Source organism: Haliaeetus leucocephalus, unplaced genomic scaffold (assembly GCF_000737465.1).
Source record: "Haliaeetus leucocephalus isolate CR32 unplaced genomic scaffold, Haliaeetus_leucocephalus-4.0 Scaffold752, whole genome shotgun sequence".
NCBI classification, from domain to species: Eukaryota; Metazoa; Chordata; class Aves; order Accipitriformes; family Accipitridae; genus Haliaeetus; species Haliaeetus leucocephalus.
This window is the reverse complement of record NW_010973188.1, coordinates 2692013-2709610: the sequence shown is the minus strand read 5'-3', so window position 1 is coordinate 2709610 and position 17598 is coordinate 2692013. Positions and strand designations below refer to the sequence as shown.

The 17598-nt window shown below is 45.1% G+C and overlaps 1 protein-coding gene across 1 annotated transcript in view; it reads right to left on the bottom strand.

Moving 5' to 3' along the window:
• XPO5 (exportin 5) overlaps nucleotides 1-17598 on the bottom strand; it is a gene marked incomplete at its 5' end in the record, with an annotated part of 29222 nt that overhangs the window by 6691 nt on the left and 4933 nt on the right. The window contains 15 exons of the mRNA XM_010581261.1: nucleotides 172-308; nucleotides 811-907; nucleotides 2024-2124; nucleotides 7048-7229; nucleotides 8140-8239; nucleotides 8857-9056; nucleotides 10420-10509; nucleotides 11105-11146; nucleotides 11561-11716; nucleotides 12691-12806; nucleotides 13562-13690; nucleotides 14793-14883; nucleotides 15131-15256; nucleotides 15673-15756; nucleotides 17164-17333. Of these exons, the coding sequence (XP_010579563.1) occupies nucleotides 172-308; nucleotides 811-907; nucleotides 2024-2124; nucleotides 7048-7229; nucleotides 8140-8239; nucleotides 8857-9056; nucleotides 10420-10509; nucleotides 11105-11146; nucleotides 11561-11716; nucleotides 12691-12806; nucleotides 13562-13690; nucleotides 14793-14883; nucleotides 15131-15256; nucleotides 15673-15756; nucleotides 17164-17333 (1821 nt within the window). The remainder of the gene's footprint in view (nucleotides 1-171; nucleotides 309-810; nucleotides 908-2023; nucleotides 2125-7047; nucleotides 7230-8139; nucleotides 8240-8856; nucleotides 9057-10419; nucleotides 10510-11104; nucleotides 11147-11560; nucleotides 11717-12690; nucleotides 12807-13561; nucleotides 13691-14792; nucleotides 14884-15130; nucleotides 15257-15672; nucleotides 15757-17163; nucleotides 17334-17598) is intronic.

The following is a 17598-nucleotide window of genomic DNA, read 5'->3' as shown; positions in this document are numbered from 1 at the left end:
GTTTCTGCTCATGCCCTCCTAGGCTCACACCTTATCCACACCAGGTGTATCCCTGTTTGTTCACCTCCTCAATCACCCTTCTTTGGCTTGGCCATACTGAAAATGATGCACGTTTTCACCTTATGTATTTAAAGCCTCCCTAGCTAGCCTGAGACAGTGACGGAAGGATACGGAGCATGGGACGGAGTCTGTAATCAGGAATGTTGTTGAGGTTGATGAAAGCTGAGCTGAGGAGCTGAGTGGCGAGACCCTCAACGGTGTAGAAATCCTGTTGCATGGAGGGGCCTGCATTTCCCAGGATGTGGAAACTTCAACAACAAAACAAGTTAATTGCAAGTCTGTCTACTATCATCTTGAGATTAGACAATTGCCATGTTCTTAAACAAATACTATAGAGGAATTTTAGCAGAGTATCTCTTTTTTTCTGGGATACCTGCAGAGGGACAATGAATTAAGCATTTAAGCACTAAAATGCACTTTCAAGTGCTGATGTATCCTAATACACGATTAAAAGTGGCAAAGAGACAAACTAGGTCAGGATATCTGATAAGTGCTCCAGTCCGACTACCCAACCACAGAAGAGCTAAATGCAGATCCACATTTTGAGGTACTTTTTCCAGCGACTGTGTTCCATGTGTATGCGGTAGGTTACAACCACCAAGTATAGTTCACCACTGCAGCTCATACTTGGATATTAGAGGATACAGTTCACATGAAAAGTCTAACTCTAGAAGAAGTCAGCACCCAGCAATAGCCTAGTGCTCCAGCTGTGCAATGTTGGATTGCGTGGGGGATATCTGGTGCTCTTACCAGTTGTCATACAGGGTACAAAAGAAGCCCTGCATCCTTTCTAAGACCGTTTTGTAAACAGGAGAGTCATAAAGCTCCAGCAGAGGCTGAGGGAGACCTGTGGGAAAGAAAAAACTTCAGCTCCATTAATGAGAGAGCACAGTGCACCTTCAGAAGGTGCTGGGCAGGCCCCAGCCAGCTTGACAGCAGCAAGGGAAGCACTTGGCAAGATCAACATGCAGCCAAATGGAAAGAGGTACAGCAATCCTGGGGCAGAACCTCCCCTCAAGAGGTCAGCCAAGTTCAGGTCAATTGTACCCAGAGAAGAGGTGTTCCCACTAAGGTTGTTACAGCCCCCTAATTTCTCCAAAGCAAAACTTACTGGAGCTATCAGAACCTAGTCAGAAGCAAAGCTGACAGTTGTGCAGCTCCTCTAATAGCCCATCCCTTCAGGTTTGTATTCATCTCTGTTGGGACACAAGCTACTGCTGAACTATGATATTAAAAAGTTTAGAGCAGAGATCAAGGCCCTGCTGCCTTATGTGCAGTGGTTCACAGACAGAGAGTTTACAGGTCACAGAAAACAGGTAAAGGAATTATCTCCTCATTTTACAGATAGGAAATGGAAATAAGAAAAACAAAGCAACTTCCCCTAAATATTTCACTGTCTGTCAGAACCTGAAACTAACCCCCAAATTCCAGAGTCATGGTCCACATTTTATCCACAAGGCCACCCACTTCTGCTTGGCTGGAAAGGCTTCTGTGTTCAAAAGCTCAAACCTGTTTTAAGATGGTTCCAAAAGCATCTTTCTAATACACCGCCTAGAAACAAATGACAGGGCTATACTGCAGGACTTGGCTCTTGCCCTCCAAGACAGGTCTCTGCACCAGCACTCAGGGATCCTGCTGAGGACTAATTCTGCTCAAAGGCAGACAATTACAGCACCCCCCCCGGCTCTCCAGCCTGAAATACCATGCTGCAGAGACCACCACCCAGCTGGAACAAACAGTTTGGTACGGTACCCTTCATTTCATGCAAAGAAACCAATTTGTCTGAGACCAATAACTTATTTAACTTCTTTGTTTTATCAGGTTCAAATCATAGCTGAGCTGCGAATACTATGAAGAAGCTAGCTTTCCAGACTCTCTTTGCTTCCACTGCTACTGATGGACTTCTACCTCAACTACCTCTGAGAATCTGCCCACACATTCCTCCCAAAGAGAAGCTCCTTACCTAGGATGGCATTCTTCTCCACCTCCAGCATGTCTAAGGCCTTTGCAAATGTTTCCCCCAGCCTAGCCACCATCTCTGGCATGTAGAGATTGTTGTGAGTCCTGAAACAGAAGAGCACTTGGTTTATACCCATGCGGGTCAATCCCTTTTGCCCTTGACAGTGGGATCCTCTCCTTCAGCTTGTGAACAGCTCCTCTGAGGCAGATGATGAGGAAGGTGAGACCAAGCACGTGTGCATGGGATCCCCCTTCCCCACCTGCAAAAATATTGGGGAAGCTGACCCAACAGAGACATGGAGTGACTCCACCTCATGTCCTGAATCTCCTGGCTGCCCCTTCCACTTATTTCAGTTCACCCCACCCCTTGCAAGCACTGGCAGTAAAAACTCCCAGCAATTCTCCAGGTGATGCTGGCAACAGCTTATTAGCTTGGCCAAAGGGATCAGAGAATCTATTTTAAAAACTGACAAGACACGGATTCTGTACTCTCAAAAGATCTTCTGCACGTAAGGCCCCTGCAGAAGGAGGGGCTGTTTCAGCTCCAAAATACACACACTGCCCCCTAGGGATGGGTCACAGTCCCCAGAATGGCAGGTGGCATCGGAGGGAATCTAGGGAGAACATCAGTCCGATCAGATGTTACTCGTGGCAGACACGTGTGCCCCCTGGACAACACATCCAGCTGGGAACAATTCCGCATCATCAGGAGGCGGCCTTGGTCAGCTCTCCACGAGGGACACCAATTCAGCCACGGGTGGCTGGTTCTTGCCATCCAGGCCAAAATGGGTCCCCTCTTAGCCAGGGTACTGACACTCAGAGCTGGACTCGGCAGGGGGTGTCTCTCTCACCTACCTCTCTCCTTTGAGACCTCAGACCTCCACTCTGGGTGTCGCCAGCTGCACACAGCACAAATCCTGCAGCCTCCTCCAAAACTGCAATGCCATTGTACCTGCTGCTAGAGGTGATCAAGGGCAACTCAGTATCTCCCCCTAGAGCAGCGTTTCCCAAAGCAGGGGGGTACATGGGAATGGCTGGGGGAAGGGAGTGCAGACAGACCTCAGTATGATCTCCAGAGTCTCAGCTTTCACTCAGGTCTTAATGAGTTTTTAAATTTTTTTTTTTTTTTTGGAAGGTCTATGTTCACAATCCTGGCAACCCCGATGCAGTGACATCTGCCTGAGTTTGCAGAGAGCCCAAGTTAGCTCCGAAACAGCAACTATCCCACTTCTCTCTGCAAGTGTTAAATACTTCCCTGCTCACTGCATGTGAGGAAGGCAAGTATGTAAATTTCATAAGAAAGAGCTACACAAATGACTTCTTAACAACTCATACTCTCATTCTGGGCTGGATCTAACACCATGCAACAGGCCTCAAAGGGGGCACAAGCTGGTTTTACTTTCCCAAAAGGGGCCAGGGAGCAGCCCAGCCTCCGCAAAAGTTTGGATAATGTTGTTCCACTGACTCAAAAACCTGTGCATTTCTGCTTGAGGCTATCCTGAAACTCAGCTACTAAAATAATCTCCTCTTGTATGGGTCCTGCCTGCTGCAGGCCAACATTGGCTTTGCCTCATGCTGGGCAGAAGGGCATTGGGGCAAACCCAAGGACTGTGGAAGTGCAGTGGTGAACCTTGAAATCTCACTGCTCTAACCCCAGCAGGATGGGCCAGACAGTCATATCCTGAAGCTGTGGTCATGGTCCTTAGTTGTTTCAGAGTCCTTGAAGCATTTTCTCAAGTTTGACAGTTGGGAGGGCAGATCTTCACTCACAGGCCGATCTCCACTCACAAGCCGATCTCCCTTAATTAATACTTTAGCAAGGTCCCAGTGGTAACAGAGAGAAAATGGCTAATCAGCTGCTCCCCATAGGAGTTAAAAAAGCATCCAACAGCCCTCATACTTGATGAAGATGTAGCCCCTAGGCATGTTCCAGGTGAAACTCTCAGCAGTAAGCATCACTCCCAGGCATCCCACACACAGGAGAACATGGAAAAACAAAATTCAAGAGACATTTATGCTTTAGAAAAGACAAGCAAAGGATATGGCAGGACTTGGGGTATTTTCAGCGATGGTCACAGCTCTGCTGGAAAGAGCGTCTGATGCCTAGAGAGATGGGCTTGAAGGCCAGAAAATGAGTCCTTTAGGACAGTCCATGCTTGAAGAATCTTTATCCAAAGCTTGAGCTGTCTACAATGAAAATGCCTACAGCATCCATGTCTATCCAACAATTCTTTCAGCAGCATTAATGTCTTGGTAATGTCAGCATCTCATCAAGAGGAGTTCCAAAAAAGCCTTTTTCCATGCAAAGCGTTTGCTGAGTCTGACCAGTCCATCGGTAACAAAACACAAGCAAATCCACAATAAAGGTGCTGCACCAATCAGTTCATGTAGCTACTGACTCCAGAAACACACCTTTATCTAAAGGTGGCTGAAGATCATGATTTGGGTTTAAATTCAGGAAAGAACAATTTAAGCCATAAGCTAGGAAGCGACTAGATGAAATGAGGTACTGCAAAGGACGGGAGAATAATCACTCAAAAAGCTGTAAGCAGTGATTAACAAAGCAACCTCAAAATAATTCGGTAAATACAGCTACCAAGACAGAGACAAATATGCATAGGCACAGGAAGATGCCACTCAAAACTACCTTATTTTCCCTTGTTACTTGGACTCCCTCTCATTCCTCTCACCTCTCTGGTCTCACCCATGACCTACCTTCAAGGTACTTACCCTGGCAAAGACCCAATGGCTTAACAACTTTCACTGCTTCTGTCTGCAAACACAGCAGAAGAATGCCACATAATATCCAGAAAGCAGCAGACCCAACTGCTCAGCCTGCAAAACACCCTTTGTTTGCATATTGGTGCCTGACTTGGTGCTCAGTTCAGCTGCTCAGTAGGATCCATGCTGCTGCTACTTGCAGATCTGCTTACACAGTAACCAACACAATCTGTGAGGACTTCCACATCTGCTTCCTGCACAAGCACATGAGCAACACTGGACCTTGCTTATCCCCACAGAAAGCTGCCTAATGGCACAGAGCTAAGAGAAGCATCCATCCCCAAGCAGTAATGCAACTATGTTCCCGAAGGCATCCTCAACACAGGCAGCTGTCCTGCCAGCCAGCCTTCCTCATATCTCTGTACTTCACATGTGCTGACAGGCCACTACAGATCCCATATTCTCTTGAGTAATCCATATTAAAGAGGGCCTGAGGAAGCAGTACATGGAAAAGGCACTCAAAGCCAGCAAAAAACACACCAGAAGCTCCATAGCACAAGCTGCACCTTCTCCAGAAAGACATAAACATCATCAACATTTGCAACGAACAACTATGAGCTTGCAGTTGTCATACAAAGAGGCTTCTACCTCCAGCAGCAGCCAGGAAAGGTATGAGGTGGAGGATCTACTGCTCTTAATAAATCACTCATTAGTTCTTGTTGGCACATCCAGCCTTAAGAAAAGCCTGGATACCTCCGAGTGAAGTACAGGCCACTCCATGTATGTTACTACCACATGCTCAGAAAAGATTCTGGTCTGCAGGGGAGATGCTCAAACAACGCACATACATTATCTCAAAAAACAGCCAGGGAGCCTCTTCCTTTATGTAGATGGGGAAGCACTGGCAATAGAACATAGTTCATGCGTTTTCCTGGAGGTGGTAAACAAGCAGGCACAGAATTTCTGCTTCTTTACAGGTAGTGATAGTGTTTGACAATAGTTTCCTAAGCTTGTTGTAACAGACATCCCAAGTGTTTTTAATAATGCTTAAGTTCTGGCAAGAATAGCGACGGCACAAGAAAAAAGTCTGTTGCAGCCCGTTCAGACCTTGGGCAATGGTTTAGTTGGTCTCCCACAATATGGAGCATGTTCCAGGCTCTGGAAGAAATGGCATGAGGCTACCTCTACTCAGGCAACTCTACCGAACCTCTCCCAAAAGCTCATCAATAGGATCTTCAGCATTCCAGGATAAAAGGCAAAAACACTTCAAGCACAACTCCACAGCCATAACAAGATGGTTCAACCCTGCTCACTGGCCAAAGTACCACCTGCTGTGCTACACAGAGCTTTGTGATGAGAAGCACAGCTAGGGTGGGCCAAGACAGTATATGCTTGTCCTACCAGTTCAGTGTGTTGCTTCTCACTGGAAGCAGCACAGTCCTGAGCTCAGTGACTACCAAATACACCTGACTAGACAGAGTTCGAGTAATAGGGCTCCTTCCCTCACAGACCTGGGAGCTGAAAAATCTTATGTGGATCTGAAAATGCTCTTGCCCAACAGGCTCCCGCCAAGTACAGGGCCTCAAGTTTTCAAGTACATAACACGTAGAGTTATCTCACAAAATTGCCCTCTAAGCCTGGCAAAATCCTAGTATCAGCAGTTACCCTGAGACAGATTCCTCCTTTATAATTCTGGGAACTGTTATTCAGGATTCCCCTTTTCTGCCTTCTCTTGGTCCCTCCTCTGGCTGCCCCAGATGTACACAATACCAGTGACGTGCAGAGAGGCACTGCAAGGTAGCAACAGCCTGAGAGTATGCATCCACTGATTTCAATAGCAGACACTGCTTCAGGAGGCTGGTGTTCACGTTCAGCAAAAACAGCTTAATTTAACACTGAAGAGAGAACAACACAAACAGGTTGCGACGAGAGCTGGGACTGCCCTGGTGGTGACTGGAGAGGTGGCCTTGTAGCGGCTGAGGGCAGAGCAGAGATGTTAGTCGAGAAACTATTAACTGGGTGGCAGATTCATAGCAGTGGAGGTGGGGGAGGCAACCCCAGCCCAAGCTCCAATTAGCTTTGATGGACTCTTGTAGGCCAGGCCAATGAACATTCAGAAGGCTCCAGTTTCCCCAGTGCCATTCCCCACTGTGAACAGTCAGGAACAGTACTTGGGCACCTGCACCAGCCTGTGTTCCCGTTGGCTTCACTGGGAGAACATGCTCTGAGCACTCCATGTATTTATCACAGTTTGGCTTTCAGAGATTCTTAAGTCAACATAAATTATTTCAAGTCAACTTGACCCACCTTATAAGAGCAAGTAAATTGTCAAGAAGCTTCAGGACCTGCTCAGTGCAGGGATTACGGTAGATTGGACTTCCACTGGGCATGTATCCCACCAAGAATCCTCCAGCTTTCGCCTCTTCAGTTGCAGCAGGCCAACGAGCTCGTTTCACAACTCCCAGAATGGTGTACACGCAAAAGCTTATCTACAGCAAGAGACGTGGAGAGAGTGTTTCTTAGCCAGAACACAACCCGAGTAAATATGTTTTCAGAGAAATGCATCATCATCCCATCTCAAAGGGAATGCTCTACAGTGAGCCCAATCTGGTGACAGGAACAAACTCTGGTGGGTTTGCTGCCAACAAAATGCACCAAACGATCATGCTACATTCCTTCATCTTCAGTGACCCTTGGCTACGGCAGGATGGCCCAGGAACTCGCTATTAGACAAAGCATCGACGCATATGGTCTCATCAGTATGCAAGCAACCAGGTAGGTTGCCCTCTAAAAGGAAGGGTCTACATCATCAGTTCCTCATCTCCTTTATGTGATGGGACAGAGGTAGAGATCTGTGATGGCACAGTGGTCAAACTGCATTAGCCCCAAATCACAAGCACAGCTCTGTGGACTGCATTTCAGTGTCTTTTACAGACCTAAAGATAGCAACTCCATTTGCAGTCTGTCCAAGAAGTGAAGACATTTCACTAACAACTCAAACAACATGAACCTCCTTGGATGAATTTTAATTATATTCCATGCTGCAGTCTCAGCACAATGCTTCCCATACTGCCTGGCTCAAAAAGCAGAATTCACTGCACTGTATTTCCAAAAATCATGTAAACTAATTGCTTCTCCAAAACCAAACTCTGCTACACGAAGAGCAGGGAATAGTGCGCTTCACTCTGCTGAATAATCTGTTTTTGCATGGCCTACATGCTCATTACTGTAGCTTAAAGAGGCAGCCTGTTATTCTGCAGTCTGAAAAACCTACCGATCCACACCCTAAAAAAGTAGATGATCAGGAGAGATCTTGTGTGTAACCACAACAGAAATGGGGGATGGAAGGAGGCAATTCCCATCTCCGTAAGGATTGGCTCTCCTGGTAATGATACTCACTCTAGAGCGGTTCAGGCCACTAGGATCTTCCAAGACTGGATCGGCAATTTTGTTGTCTGCACCCACATAGGAGATAAAGGCTTCAGGATCTGAGAGGACTCTGGCAGCAGCAAAAGACAGCAATGGGGATTATTGTTTATACCAGGGAATTTGAGCAGAGCTTTGCACTGTCAATAAACATCTCAACAAATACAGAGCACGCTACAGAGACTAGCTAGTGCTCCACACTGTACATGGGAACATGATAAAAAGCACCAGAGACATGTGCACTCTCCAAACACCTCCAGTTCTCTTAGGCCATGGGACCTAAAACCTTTGAATTTCTTATGAAGATAGCCCTGCTGGGAAAACTCTTGTGCGTGCTTAGCTGCCCAGGGCTGCAGCACACCTCAGCTTTAGTAAGGAGAGCTCAGCTTCCTAGCTTCTCCTGGAAATGAGCAAAGACATCTTTTATTTCTCATTTTATGCAAATGCTTTGAGCATGCTGGGAAGTGTTCCTCTATCAACTTAAACACCACTTACCTAGCAATATTCAACAAACAGCATTTAGACTCAGTTGGCAGCTTCTGAACTGCAGGAGACCACCACAATGACTGCCCAGAGTACAGGAGGTCACAAAGCAGTCCACCACCCTCATTTGGTTTGTGCATTCCCTTATTTGGCACGACATTACCTCTGCAACACCTCCAGCTCAAAGCTCAGAAAAATGACCCATACCTCTGCATCTCCGGGGAGAGCCATAAGCCAGCAACAGGAGCCATGAGCTCCTCCAGAAAAACCTTCTGCCGCTCATAGTCCTTGAACTGGTTGCTGATGAGGACGAGGGCCTCCATAAGAGCACACTTCTCCATCTGCGTCAGAAGTAGCTCATTGGAGAGCAGCTGCTTCACATGGTTGTACAACATCTCAAAGTTTGGCTAGAAAACACATCCAATGGAATAGCGTCATGCATTTGGTGTGGAGGAGGGCCACTGTGGGAGGCAGAGGTGGGGTGTACTGTACTACACAGAACAGCTGGAGAAGCATGTCTAAGTTACCTTTTCTCTACATAGCCATCTCCTCAGTCTCAAGGTTCTCCAAATGTTCAGTCTGAAAGAACTGCTTTACTTCCCTACCCCTCTATCATCATCCTGCATCCCGTTTAGTCTCCAGAATGACTGAAAGAAGCAGAGGAATCTCTCTCTTCTAGGCAGCCATATCCCCTACAGCAGTGTCACACCTCAAAGTAGTTCTGGTGCTTTTATTTGCTCACAGAAAGTACCTCACTCCTTTGGCTCTCAGGTGCCAGACTTAGGACTCTTCCTCCTCTTTGCTCACAACTAGGTTAATAACGATTCATACAGTTATCACTATCTCCACAGGAATAGCTGAGTTTCTTCCCTACCCACTCTAGTGGTAACCATGTCTTCCTGCTACTTTGTATAAGCATTAGCAATCATCCTCTTCAGCAAAGTCATCTGAACATATTTTGGGGCAGCTCTGGGCCCTTGGCTCTTCCTGTGAGGATGTTTCACTGGCCATGGGAAAGAGGGAGCTGTAGTTAAAGGACCAGTAGAGTGAGACAAAGACCAACCCACTAGTTCTTAGCAGCTATTGCAGAATGCAGACTGGAACCCCTAAATTACCTTAATTAGCATCCTGAAAAAAAGTCTTTGTTTAAACTAGCAATGTCCTATGGTGCTCCCATAATCCTAGAGCCACTGCACACAACACCACTGAAGAACGGAGTTCAGAGCTACACATGTTGCATGCAGGCTGTTTAGTTCAGCAAAACCAAACAAAACACTGGCTCATGGATTTTAAACATGTTTGTTTTTTCTAGTCTCCTCAAGCTAATCCAGAAAACAAATACTCTCCTCTTGCTCCTACATTCTGTTAAGGAATAGAAGTCTGGAGATTAGTCATTGCTAGTGTCTTCAGCTAAGGAATCGATTGAGACCACAAATGACAAAATGGAAATTCAGCAAAAGTGCCCATAAAATTAATCTAGTGTGGCTTGTATCCTCCTCCTCATCCCTTTTGCATTTAACTCATCACCTTCTCATTTAATTCATTACTTTACAATTCAACTCTTCAGACAGAAAAAATTTTTTTTGGAGGGGTTGGGCGGGTGGCAGGGCATGGGAAGAAGGGAGGCGCAGGGAATAAAACACTTTGCCATTTGCATGGAAGGAATGTTTCTTGGAAGAATAACAGAATGTAACCAAGGAAGCTGAAGATCCCACAAAATCCAGCTGAAATTGAGGCAAGACTCTTCATAATAGAGTTGCATTTACATACCAGGACAAGCTGAGGGTAATCCCGACACATCTTTATGATTGAGGAGCATGCATGCCTTCTCACATTCTTCACTGCTCGAGTTCTAGGAGCCTGGACAGACACAACAAACTTCAATGCAACAAAACAAAAGTTCAGACAAATGCAGGGTATCTTCATGAGACAAATGCATTACATGCAGTTTTCTGCACTGTTGAGTACAGATCAAAAAAGCATTTCCACACACCCCCACCCCAAACAATCATGCAACAACGAAATTTCCTCTGGAGCAGGAGCCAACTCAAGAAGCCCATGTTTAAACAAGCTGTACCCCAGGAGCAAGGATATCACGGATCTCACTGTATCAAGACTCCAAGCACTCCCTAGGTGGCTGGCAGCTTTACAGCCATCCTTCACAGCCACATATACCAACTACTGAAGCATACCGACAGCTAATGAAGGGATTTCACTCTCAGGAAGGTCAGCATAGACCAGGGGACTAAGTGCACTGGCCTTAGACCATACCTGTGGCCTTCTAAGTTCATGAGCCAAAGCTTCTCAGGCTATGTCAACCAAGAAGAGATCAGTTGTATCTAGACTTCCCAGCCCTTTCCAGGAGCACGACTATACTTGAGAAGCCTACTACAGCAGAGTATTTACAATTTGATCCAACTGTTATAGCTCATAGTAGATAATAATTCAGACATACCTTACTTTCTTCTATAACTTCAAAGGTAACTGAAGCAAACAGCTGTGAGAAAAGGGAGGAAAAATCCAAAAACTCGCATCATTTGTTAATATCTAGCACTCATGCGTGTTTTGAGCTCAAGGAATAGATATATGTCTTTAGTGCAATCTCGCTAAAGTCAGTGAAGAACCCTTGACTAATTGAAAGATGAATCATCAGCACAGCAAGGCCTTGAAACAAAATATGGTGTTTACTGATCAGAACGTGCACTTAATGTTAAGATTAAAGGCTAGGAACTGCAAAAATTCTGTTATTCGACATTGTTTCTTCTTGAACAAGACTCGGTCTCTGTTTTTCCCATCCTTAACATGAAGGATAGTCCTTCCCTGACTAGGAGGATTAACTGTTGCAGTTTAGTACAAGGGCCTTGCACCACAAAAAGTCTACCTCATTTTAGCATGGTCTGCAAGTACCTACCTTGGAAAGTACTTGCGGTAGGTATTCTGGTCGGTAAGTGACAAATGGGAAGAGAGCAGACACATTGGTGAGCACACAGGACAGGATGAGAGGATCCTTTGTTTCAAAATTAAGGACAAGCTGCAGCAGATCTATGCCATCGTTCACGGGGATTTCCTACAAAGGCAGCAACGGGAAAGAAGAAGGAAAGAAAAAAGGAGACAACACTCAGTACTTCAGCCTGTAGCACACATACTACGACTCCTAGAGCTAGGCCTTGGAGCTGCTGCTATCACATCAGGCCTCTCAGCTGAACACAGCTGTTCCCAAAACAGAAAGAAAAGCAGTAGAAACCTCAGTTTAACTGTGTGCAACGTGCACTTGCTGAGGGAAAAAGGACAGCAGCATTGCAACTGTTCGTAGGGCAGTCGAGATGTCAGTCTCAAGCCCCCATACTATTGCTTGCACCTCCCGGAAAGGCAAATCTCCTCTCTCTCAGTTTGGCTCCCAATTCTGATCTTGACTCTGTCCAACAGATTCCAGGCTCAACCGACGATATCAACCCATATAATTATTTTACTGTGATTAGAATGATGAACTAAAGTGCATGAACAGCCTAATCTAATACAAAAATCAAGTCAGTCTACATCAGACTGAGAAAAAAAATGCTTTTCTTCTGATTCACCTGCTGTTGAACAAAAAGCAGAAAGAAACTGCTTCTGATCTCCTACTCCCTGAGCATGACTTTCTCTCATTTAGTTAGTAGATAAAAAAAAATAAAATTAAATTTAAAAAAAAAATCTAATCAGGGGATTACTAAAAAGAATAAACTTAGGAAATTTCCACTTAAGCAGTCCTATTCTCCTCTAGCAACGCACTATATTAAAGCATGCCACCTGAGCGCTCTCCTGTGACTTCTCATGGCATAGTATCCAGAACCAAGACATGCCTGAGAGTAAGCCAGTATGAGTTTGGTCCCATCTAAAGAAGGGTCAGTACTCCTCATGAGAACCACTAACCAAACAATGTGGGGTTTTGCATGGAGGTAACCAGTTACTACAAACTTTTCAAGGACAACATAACTGAAGAAACCCACTCATGTCAACCCAGAACAAGCCAGGAGAGCAGGCAAGAGCATCTGATACACATACATCTTTATCCAGGGTTCGAAACATTTGGCTGATGACGCTCTCTGAGAAGAAGGTCATGGCATCCCACTGCACAAAGGATGGAGAGAAGATGGAGCAGAGACCTTCGCCTGTTTTAGCTGAAAGGAAGAGAAGAGTGGAGCTCTCACCATGCTCCTCCCCGCATGCACAACAGCAGGGCGATAAGCTCCTGCACTGCAACATCTTAGCACTCACAAGTATTTTGGTCACACAGCTCTCCCTGCAGATGCCTGGCAGGGATGCACTGGGAGCAATTAAGGTACTCCAGTGTGATTTGCCTCATTCAAGTGAAGGCTCCTGAGACATAAGTCTGACCTTTGAGATACTATAGGGAGCAACACCAACAAATCACAGAAGAGAAAAGAAAAGAAGGGAGACCACATGCTCAGACTCAGCACTGCAGGCAAGACTGCCCTCAGTGTGACTTTGCAGAGCACCAAGTGGCCTTCCCTTCACAGGAGGAAAGCAAGGTGACTGACAGGGATTTGCCAGACAGGCAGAACTTCCCTGGACAAAAATAATCAATATGTTACAGATCTAATAAGGCCCAAATAATTGTAAAATTGTTTCAGAGGGACAGCTGCACCTGTTTTGCAGGGAGATTTTGGGAAGGGAAGGGAGGAGCCAGGGACTTTACATTAGCTATTCCATAGGTAGACTGCAAAGGGTTAAATTTGGGGTGGGGTGGGGTTGATTTGATTTTGCTTTTAACTTGCAAAGACCTTAAAAGCCTGAAAACCTAGTGTTGAGCCTTGGCTCACCCTTGAGAAAAAAAAAAAGGCAAAGAAATTTCTTCTTGGCTTGAATTAAGAAACAAATCCCACATCCCTATTTTTTTTTTCAGGTAACTTACAGTTCATGGGTCCAGTATCAACAGGAGATGTGAGTTGGTACTTCAGCCATTCACCAGCCATTTGGAAGCCAGTTTGAGGGTCCAGACGACAAGCCATCCTCATCACCTCTCCTTGCTGGGCTCGGAAAGCTGCAGTGAAAAATCGGACACTGTGCAAGAAGCTGATGCTGCAAATGCTCCCTTCCCCAAAGCTCACCTGCATCTTTGCAGACCTGGGAACATTATGGACTGTTGCTCTGGCAAGAGCTGTGTAGTAAGCTCATATACAGTCAGTAAACTAGGTGTAACAGGATAGGCAGTTTTTGAAGCAATTTAAATGGACTAAAAAATGATGGATTAACATAAAAAGAAGTGCAATTAAAATGCAATATCAATTATGAAAATCTATGCTAAACCCAGATTTACTAGAATTAAGCCTCTATTTTTCATTTAAAAATTTCTTCAAACTATGCATGTTTGCTGCTTACAAACCACCTTGAGACAGGAAAAGAGCATTAGATAACTACCACTTCCTTCAGCTAAACACACTTTTTCTAGATTGTTCAACTTAACCCAGTTCAGATTCTAGGCTGACAAACTAATGTGAACTCATAAAACCCAAAGAAGCCCAGTTTTCAATTTCAAAGATATTAAAAGCGAAGTACAGAACAGGAATTTCATTTGTTCCAAAATATTCAAGTACACGACCACACAAAAGAATAATCTCTGCTGACTACAGACGCCACTTGCATTGTTTAAAAAAGTTGTTTTATCAAGTAATTTTATTTTGTGTTTCAAAATTAATTATGATTAAATTTAGCTATTTTAATTGCTTAACTCTAACTATTGGTGCTGAACCAGAAGCTTCTTAGCAGGGCCAAGACAGATTTTCTTTCTGGAATGACATTTAAAGTCTTTTGTAAGCTGCCTTCCTCTCCTAAACTGAGCAGGACTCCAGGCTGTTTCATTTCCTCCTCTAGGTGACAAAGAGGCGCATTTTCTTTGACAGTAGGTAGCAAATGCTACTAGGCCACCTACCTGGCTAGCAAGCAAAATAATAGCAAGTAGTAAGTAAAATGAAACACCTGAGCTGCTACAGGAAAACCCTAGATTAATTTAACTCCATGATCCAGGCTGAAAGAGTCAAGACACAAATGGAAGCTGCCAAGCCAACATGGTAGGCTCCAAGCTCCGCCAGCAACTGAAAGTAAGAGGGAAGGTACAGACAACAGCATCCACACAGGCAACTTACAGTTGAAGAAGGCATTGAAGTCCTCATCGCTGTCAAAATCAAAGCGGGAGTATTCACAACTGGGGCTGTCTGTTTTAGAGGGAAAGCCCACCTGCAGACAGAGCAGACAAGGTCAGGAAGGAAGAGAAGTCACCCATCACAGCTAACAGCAGCTTCAAGGAGATGAAGACTGAAGGCAAGGAGCAGACAGTAAAATGTTGAGACAGAGCTGTTTACTCAGTGGCCTGGAGATCATGCCTCTGGCAGGCACGATAAAAATGTAGTTTCTCCCCCATGATCCACAGGTGACGTTCACCTAGGCACCTTCGCAAACCTATCTGGCCGCAGTTCCCACATACCTTCACTAGGTTTGTCATAGATGCACGGAGATACTTGGGAATCATAGCCAGCAACAAGGGGTCACGAGACAGAACTTCATGCCGAAAGAGGGCTCCCCATGTGATCTGGGTGGAGGAGCGCAGAAACTGGGGGGAGAAGAGCAAAAAGAGGAAAACAGAGAAGGATTTCAGTGCTGGAATCTCCACTACTAACATTAAGTGTTGCTATCAGAAGGCAATAGCAAATTACACTGACTATTTGGCTGAGGCCAAGGCACCTTGCATGCACAACCCAAACTTCAGAACGCCAAAAGTCTCTAAGTAAATACTAGGGCTGATTGCAAATTCTGCACCTTCTACTCAGCACCTCTGTGTCAGGCACTGTTCCTAATGGGGTGGTAATGGAGGAGAAACCACTCTGCCTTCCAGATGTTCAGCTGAAGAAGAGAGCCTGGAGAGCAGTATTTGGCAGCTGAAGTTCTGCAGTCTTCTATAGGTTAGCTCAATTATGCATTCACACATTCTTGCACAGACATACACGAGACTTTCAGCCCTTTACATACCTGGCTGGGATGGGTTGTGAAGGCTAAAAATGAGTCAAGGTATTTTCCAAAGTTGGCTGGTGTTTCCACATCAGAATCTGAGCCCTATTAGGAAGACAAACAATTTCAGACAAAATAGTAACTCTATGTCAGGCTGGGCTCACAAGTGGTATGTCTCTGGGTAAAACAGGAGCACTACATACAAGGCTATAGATGGTAAAGGAGCAGAGAAAAAAAAACACCAAACAACTGTGATTTTTTCTGAAACCAGTATAGTCTGAGGAGTAGCAAGTTCTGCTGACCAGCCTGGGGGTGCTGGAGACAACACCACCCTCATTCAAGAGAAAAGTGTGACTTCTCAGATAGAGTCACAATTTTGCTCCTATTGGGTCAAGCCCACCCAGCAGGACCAAAGTGGAGCAATATGCAACTGTAGACTGCAGAATTTCACAAGCAAACACACCCAGATGATTTCACTTCCATTCCTCCAAATGTTTCCTGCATTTAATGTATGGACATCTCTTATGAATAACTTTCTGGGAAGTTTGTCAGGAAAATAAGTTTTGCCCGGAGCCACAAATTCAAGGTTTTGCTGCTCCTCACTAAACATATGACCTAGCACCCTCAAGATCCCTGTTCTGGAGCTGTACAGCTCAGTGCTGCCTCTCCTGAGTGAACTTGGACATGAGGACTTAAATCCCCATCTCATTACTTCATTACGGACTAATGGCTCCCACTGCCTAACAGCAAGTGAAGTCTCTGAAAGTAGTGACACACCCTTTGTTTACTGTCCATTCTTTTTAAGGATAAATTCTGAGAGGGGTTTTTTTTTTCTTTCCCTCCCTGTGAGAATTTACTTTGCTCTATCACTTGCACAGGCTGGCTGCCTCAGTCTCCCCACAAACAGCATCTCTCAACAAGCCTGCCTTCTTTACTGTAGAAGCACTGTGCTGAATGAAGGGAGCAGGAATTCAGCAACCAGCATGGCATGCAACATATCAATGTGCATCTTCATCTCAACATTGACACAAAACAGCAGAAAGATGAGCAGCAGAAACAAAACCTGTTTCTTCCTTCAGCTTGAGAGAACCTTGGTGGAAGAACAAACAGGTATACTCTTTCGAGTTATTTTTAATAGGGAAATTTAAAAGGCTTCCAACACAAGAGTAATTTCCTAGAGTAGTTTTTCTGTAGCAGTAGACAGCAAGAAACTTTACCAATTTTCAGTGAAGCTTCAGCGTTTTACAGAGGTTATAGGAGGTGAATCTTGATGACAGCAGAGGCCTTGAATCAGTCAGGGTCTCTCTATTCTACATTCCCATGACTTGGCAGGATACAGTTATCCCACTTGCAAGCAGAGCCATTTCTGTCTTTTCCAAATATGTGACGAGAACCCCACAGCTACCAAATGTACAGACAGAACCCTGGTCCTACCTTAGGTCAGGGTTGCCTCACCCCCAGCCCTAAAAACTAGCCTTGCCAGGGTTGCTGTCGGTATTAGTAGAGACTTACTAGCAACGCACACAGCTGGCTGCCCAATGCACACAAAACTTGGCAAAGTCTCTTCAAGAAAACATAGTGCTTCTCCACCAGGCCTTCTCCATCTGCTGTCCTGGGAATGAGGGGAGGGGGAAAAACAGGATCACAGTTACTCACACTGTAGGTAACAGGCACACTGCTATCTATCTTGTAGATAAAAAGAGGACTAGGGCAATTTGATTTTACTGTGGTGGGATTTTCTTTACTATTATCAAGACGTACTGCTTTATTGTGTCCTGGTTTCAGCTGGGATAGAGTTAACTGTCTTCCTAGTAGCTGGTACAGTGCTGTATTTTGAGTTCAGTATGTGAAGAATGTTGATAACACTGATGTTTTCAGTTGTTGCTCAGTAGTGTTTAGACTACAGTCAAGGATTTTTCAGCTTTTCATGGCCCGCCAGGGCAGATG